The 7,022-nt window shown below is 48.4% G+C and overlaps 1 protein-coding gene across 1 annotated transcript in view; it reads left to right on the top strand.

Moving 5' to 3' along the window:
- FAM102A (family with sequence similarity 102, member A) overlaps positions 1-7,022 on the top strand; it is a 31,523-nt gene that overhangs the window by 13,505 nt on the left and 10,996 nt on the right. The window contains exons 2-3 of the mRNA XM_010020224.1: positions 6,202-6,322; positions 6,622-6,651. Of these exons, the coding sequence (XP_010018526.1) occupies positions 6,202-6,322; positions 6,622-6,651 (151 nt within the window). The remainder of the gene's footprint in view (positions 1-6,201; positions 6,323-6,621; positions 6,652-7,022) is intronic.

Raw genomic sequence — 7,022 nt, 5'->3', positions numbered from 1 at the left:
CTTGTTTTAAACACTTGCAGTGAAACATCCCCATGAGACTTGTTTCAGATGACAAAGGCTCGCTTAGTTCTCTTAGTAACACAGTCTGCATCATCTCTCTCTGTGCCATTTTTCCATCATAACTGCTAATGTCTACTTCACAACAACCAGCACTTGTCAGCTGGAGAATACAGGGTTGTTTGCAGTGGGGGAGACATCCAGCTCTTCGGGTTGGCACTTGTTCTGGTCAGTGATGTAAGCCCAGTCAAAACAGAGTGACTTTATTGTTGGGAGCTACTTGCAGCCCTTTCGGTTCTTGTGCTCAGGGAAGGCAAAACCCCTTTGTGTAAAGCTTGATGTAAAGCATTTTTACCCCTCCAGGTTATACTGCCTTGGCGTTCCCAAGAACACCATAGAATCCCAGCCTGGCTGGGGTTGGAAGGCACCTTAAAGCTCATTCAGTTCCAACTCCCTGCCACGGGCAGGGACACCTTCCACTAGAGCAGGTTGCTCCAAGCTGCTGTGTCCAGCCTGGCCTTGAACACTGCCAGGGGTGTGACATATGGAACATGGAGTGAACATTTCCACTGAGCTTCCCAGCACCCAGTGCCTGTTGCTCATCATGTTTTGCTGCTTCTTTCTACCTGTGTTTGGCTTGCATGGGCTTGATGACAAGGTAAGATAGATGGCAGCCCTAAGCTTTTACTAACATGGTGTGTTCCCAAGCTGCTGCCTGGGTTGCTGCCTGCTTATGGTGCAGCTCGTTCACTGCTCATTTCTCTCCTTTTCTTTGCCAGGCACCTGGATGGCAAAGCCTCAGAGCTGCAATTGTCTGTAATAATAGGTGTGCTGCAGTGAAATTCCCTGTCCTGAGCCCGTTATTTGGGGATACCTACAGGTTCTGGATCATATAGCTAAACCAGCTAATGACTTAATGAAGGCTCACTTTCTGCTCCATGTATATGATCACCCACCTTTGTATTTTCTGTGCTTTACAGGCAGTGATTAGATCCTCTGCCTGCAGCAGGACCTGCTGTGTTAGTAGCATGGTATCAATTCTGGTGTGCTGTGCACGCCGTGCTGTGAATACCAGTTACTGACCCAGCATCTTAGAAAGGCTGTTTTAAAAGAGGTTTTTCAGGGACTTTCCCTTGCCCTTGTCAAAGGTCTCTCCCACAGCTTTGCACTAGATAACCTGGTTAAAATAGTAACTATCTTCTCCAGAGCATAATGCAGGATTGTTCCAGATTTTGCCAAGCTGAGGGAGTGTCAGAGATCCTGCTCTAATTCAGCCTTCAGAAGTGCTGGGGCTGTCTTAATGATGGCTCTCTGCAGCTGAAAGCAGAGCTGGGTAAAGAAATGCTGTTTCAGATGCCCTTCAGATGCAATCTGCTGGAATAACTTTATTTTCTTCTCTTTCCTCCCTGCTGTGTGATTGAGGGGAGGCTGTGTTACCTCCCTCGCCAAAAGACCCACTCACTGCTGCTGTGTGTCAGGGTCCCTTTGAGGGCTGCATTTCAATCCCTCGTGCTGAAATGAATCTGAGCTGGGAGCTCACTTGCTGGCCTATGGTGTTATCTTTCTTCTGCCTTATCAGATGGAGGTGCTGCTTCAGTGGTGTTTCACTCCTGATGTGAGGAGGGTGCAGAGAACCGTCGGCTGCGAGCAGGCAGGAGGATTAGTTCTGCTTGAAGGGGCAGACACAGATCCACATCTCCAAAAGGGGGGACAAGTGACCATGTGGATTGGGTATCAGGAACTGGAAAGCTTGCCCTCCCCCTTTGCATAGAGAGGAGGAGGAGGAAGAGATCTGAATAAGCAGCTCTTTGTGTGTGCTTATCTATATACCGTCTCATTTAGCCTGAGGTTTTCCCACATCTGCTCCCGTGCATGAAACATCACAGTGACACACATAGCTCTGCTGAAAGCTATTTTTTGCTGTCGTTGCCCTCCCAGTAAGCCTGTGGCCTTTTTAGAATGCTTCTTACTTTTAACTGTCTTATGTGTGACTACTGCCACAAAGCAAGAGAGAAACATCTGCTTTCCTAAATGCTTCAGCAAGGCAAAACTGCGGGTTGTGTGTTTGAAGCATGATACCCAGTTGGGCATAACTCAGCTTTGTGTCTGTAAATAGACATTTTAGTCTCTGTTCTGGTGTTACATTAGATGGGTTTTCATGTGGGAGAGAGGCCTATGGTAGCCCAAGATAGCATGGGTCATATACGTGGCCTTTTCCTAGGCGTGTTTGCTGTAGCTCGCTTGCATTCACAGTGAGCTCTCTGGCTTTCTGTAACAGTGCTACTCTGTCCATGGCACTAAAATCACAGTTGGTAAACAGATCTTCTCTCAAATCTGTTCATTGCCTGTTTCTCTGCCTGTCTCCAGAGCTGCAATAAGGCTGTGTGTGAGACCTGCACCCAAAGAGGCCTTGGTGGCTTCACTGAGCACACTGCTGCTTGCTTTACTGGTAGGTAAACCAGTGGATCGGTGCTGTGCATCATTCCTGTTACTTGGATTCATACCATGCTATGGTGAAACATCTTCTAATTGCTCTTTTTCTGGTAAATCCTCTCTTGAGGGGTAGGATGGTGGCTGGGAATACAGTAAACTGTCCATTCCCAGCCACCTTGTCCATATGGTCAAGGAGCTGGATGGAGGCAGATGAGCAGCTCTGGGGTTGGAAGACCCCGAGAAGCTCTTTGTGGACCTCACTGCTCACAAAAGCTGCTGCAGGGTTACATCGGTTTATTCTGAGGAGGTATATTTAGGTCTGGAAGAGTAATTACACAGCTTTGAGTAAGTCTGGAGTCAGAAGAGGGCAAAGCTTAGCTTGGCAGGGATTCAACCTTCTGGGAATCTCTGCAAAGTGGTGCAGACGGCTTCTTAAAAATAAAACTTCTGAAGACCCGTTGAACTGACACCTTGTACCAGGCTTTGGGCTGCTCTATTTCTGGCTCTCCAAATACAGAGTCACATTTAAAATTAGCCACTTTGTGGTTGAAAGCTGTTAGTTTCTGCTTTGCTTTTAGGTGCCTTGTGATTAGGATGGAAGGAAACGCCTCTCAGTGAAGCCCTCTCCACGATGCTCGTGTGTTTTGGGTTGGTGTGTGATGGCTCCTAATTGTACATCAGAGGATATTCTAGGGCTATGTACAAAACTGCTTCTCATCTGAGACCACTTGTTTCCCTATTTTAGTGTTCTCTAATTACCAACCTAACGATAGCTTGATGGGAGGTGGATACACAAAGCCCATTGCTTTCCCACAAGCCATCTTTAGGAAATGTGGAAGGGATATTTTAGAGTTTGATTTGAAACAATAGCACTGTTGGTTGCTTGTCTAACAATACAGACCCAGCCATCACCCTTGGGTCTTTAAACTCTCCTTAAAGCCACTCTTTAAACTGAGAAAGAAAGATGAAGGTCGTTGTTGAATGATTGTGGAACTTGTGACTGGAAAGCAGCTCTGTCTTTTAACTTGTGAGCTCCTTTCTGCCCTGTGCAGGCTCTTCTGAAGCTATAATGTGCACCTGCAGCTCGGGTTCATGTTTGTGGTGCTGTGGGTAACATAACTCCCCCCCAAATCCTTTTCCTAATCCCTTGTACTGTGTGGTATCTACAGCAGTTTTGGAGAGCCAACATACAGCCTTAATGAAAGCAGAATGTCTGTTAGCGGCGCTTATGCGAACAGCAGATTACTCTGAAGGAGCTCTTACTGCTCATCAGTACTTTTGGTCACGTTTTGAGGTAATTAGCCCTCATTGGACTTAGCAGCACTCAGCAGATGCTTCATCACAGCTGCATTGTAACAGGAGCAGAACTCCTGAGTAAGGAAACTCACCCCGTGGAGCAGTTCTTGCTCCTAGTGCCGAAGCAGCCGGGTGCATGGGATGGGTGTTCAGGAGCTGGAGCTTGGGCACTGGGATAGTCACTTGTGACAGGAGCTGGAGCTCTGAGCCGGGGTTTGCAGCAATGTGCTATTGTACCTGTCCGAGCTGTTCACTTGTTCACCCTCCAGGGTTCAGCTTGAAGCTCTGGTGTCATTAGCAGAATCAGCATTAGCCTCACTCTCTAGAAAATCATAGAATCCCAGACTGGTTTGGGTTGGAAAGGACCTTAAGATCACCCAGTTCCAGCCCCCTGCCCTGGGCAGGGACACCTCACACTAGACCATGTCACCCAAGGCTCTGTCCAGCCTGGCCTTGAACACTGCCAGGGATGGAGCATTTACCACTTTTCTGGGCACCCTGTGCCAGCGCCTCAGCACCCTCGTAGTAAAGAGCTTCTTCCCTAGATCTAACCTGAACTTCCCCTGTTTCAGTTTGAACCCATCACCCCTTGTCCTGTCAGTACAGTCCATGATGAAGAGTCCCTCCCCAGCATCCTTGTAGCCCCCTTCACGTATGGGAAGACTGCTCTGAGGTTGTTCCTTTTTAAAGACAACTAATGCTGCTAAAATCTTCAGTGTGTTCTGCATCCCGGGTACCTTCCGTGTGCCTCTGAAGCACGTGTGTTCCCAAAGTATTTTTCTCTTCTGTTGAATTCCTTGTTCCATCTCTATCCGAGTTTCCCTTCCTTTAGGTCATTTGAGATACCTGCTATTAAGTCAGGTTTAAGCCACCTCACAACTGAACTTTAACTTGCCTAATTTGCCTGGCTGGGTGAACACTTTATTAAAGGCAAAGCCTTTTTAATCCCTCTGGAAGTGTTTTTTTCTCCTGTCTGAAGGAGTTGGAGTTGAGTGGAGCAATGAGAACCAGATCTCATCTTGAATTAATCCCAGATTCAGAGGTACTTTCGGCACTCTGATGTCTCACTTTCCAGTGACTTCAATAGCCAGCTTCAGTTCTGCCTGGAAGGAGTTTAAGTTCACTTCCTTGCAGGAATTGCTGGCCTGTTTTCCCACGTTTTAAAACAGGGTGATCAGCCCTTATCTGCATTACAGGCGATTACAGATTTCAGTTACTTGCCAGCTCCTCCATTTCTGCTCTCTGCGTTTGCCTTGGCCAGCACATTCAGGTCCCACAAAACAGCCCAGAGGACCTCCCAGGTCCCCAGTATGTGTCCTGTTGGGCTCACTCCAGGTTGCAGAAGGGCTCATTGGGCTGTGCAATGGTTTTTGTCCCTTCCTTCCCCGGAGAGTTGAGGCAGTGCCAAGACTGAGCGTTCTCCCCTTTGCCACCCATCTCTGGCGTGCTCCATGTCAGCGGGTGGGAAGCCTCCCTTTCCCTGCTAAAGCAAAGAGCTTATCAGGTGCCCTTGCCCCTTTGTCCTGTGCAAAGAGGAGAGATAAGAGCGGGATGCAAGTTTGCCAGCTCATAGCTGTCAGAAGCGCCTTCCCTTCCCTCCCCAGCCTCAGTCAGTACTTTGAGAACTTAATAGGCTGAAGGTCAAGCTCTGAGCCATAAACAGGTCAGGTCCTGCAGAGGAACCAGAGCCCCATGGAAGGACCCACACACCCCTTTTCCAGGCTCCTTGGAAGGGTGAAATCCAACTTCCACTGAGGGCTCTGCACGAGCCAGTGTTACACTGAAGGAGGCAGCTTTCTCTCTTCCTCCAGTGGGCTCAGGCTAAGCTGGAGCCATGTGCTTCTCCACTCACCCTGGGGTCTGGGTATGCTGCTCAGAAGCTGTGCAAGCAAAATCACCTCCTCCTGGCTGAGACTGCTGAAACCCCTGTGTGATTCGAAGCACACTGTTTGCTTGACATGGTCCTGTCTATGTGCATTTCCACGTGCGTTTTTGCCCTCCTCCAAGCTGGCTGTCCTCACTGGCTTAGTCCCAGCATGAGAAGCAGGATGGCTGCTGGGAAGGACAAGCTGTCCAGGACACACAGCACATTTGCTGTCCAAAACGGGCACATCATAGGAAGATAAGCTTGCAAACCTTCAGCCCAGTTCAGTTACAGGGGCTGGACAATGACTGAGCTAAACCAGCTAAGCAGGAAATGTCAGTGAGCTTGTAGAGTTTTAAAGGCAAATTCTGTTGATGACATGATGAGTCTTTCCTGAAACCTGGGTGGATTTTACCTGCATTGTCTAGTGAGAAGCTTGATGCGATCATAACACCTTTGTGTGGTGCTGTTTCAGGTGGGGTGGACCAAGCTCTGTTGTACAGAATCTTCCCAAGCCAGGTTGCTACTCATTAAAAACACTTCCTTAATAACCAGGACTGATTTGGTTTGTACCTTTATTTGAAGACTTGGTTCTTTTTGCTTTCTCACAGAGAGGAAGTGCAGGAAAACTGTGTCCGCTGGAAGAAGAAATTCACCTTTGTGTGTAAAATGAGTGCTAACCCAGCCACAGGACTCCTGGACCCCTGCATCTGCCGAGTGTCTGTCCGGAAGGTGAGCATCTATCTACCTTCTGCTTCTGGCAGGTAGTACCACCAGTGTACAGGCGTTGGGCACTACCTGCTTTTTGGTAGCAAGAAGAATTGCATGGTCAGTGATGTGAAGGAAAGATTGGGCCAGGATGTGACTTGAACACAAGCAAGGGTGCGTGGTGGAGGGTGGGAGTGACGAGGGGGGTGGTAGATGTTTGTGAAATCCTGAGAGCAAATTCCAGGATTGAGTAATGACTTTCCCCCTGTTTCCCCAACACATTTAATAGTTGCTTTTCCTGTTTGTTTTGTCTCTTGTTATAGGAGCTGAAGGGCGGAAAAACCTACTCAAAGGTAAGAGCATAGAAAGGGCAAATGTGGCAGAGTGATGATGGTCTTGTCTTCTGTTAGTGCTTAACACCCACTGGAAACCAGTGGCTGCTGTGTGAAGCAATCTGGGGGCAGAGTCATTAGTTCTTAGTTCAAGCCTGAGTTAAGCGATTTCCCACAAAATGGACTTGCTGGGACAGGATCCAGATTGCACTGGATGTGGATTTGAGAAGGGGGCTGGGAAGATGATCTGCATGTCCTCAAGCTTTGGGGAAGTTCTGAGTCAGATGTGAACTCTCTGGCTTCTGGCAGCATCTCGCTCATAAACACGGACTCCAGTTCTGTTCTCCCCAGTGCAGCTGTGGCTGGGCTAGGCACCTCGCTGCCTTGTGTGC

This window comes from Nestor notabilis, unplaced genomic scaffold, assembly GCF_000696875.1.
Source record: "Nestor notabilis isolate BGI_N333 unplaced genomic scaffold, ASM69687v1 scaffold30868, whole genome shotgun sequence".
Lineage (NCBI taxonomy): Eukaryota > Metazoa > Chordata > Aves > Psittaciformes > Psittacidae > Nestor > Nestor notabilis.
Note: the sequence above shows the minus strand (reverse complement) of the source record. Positions and strands in the feature narration are given on the sequence as shown.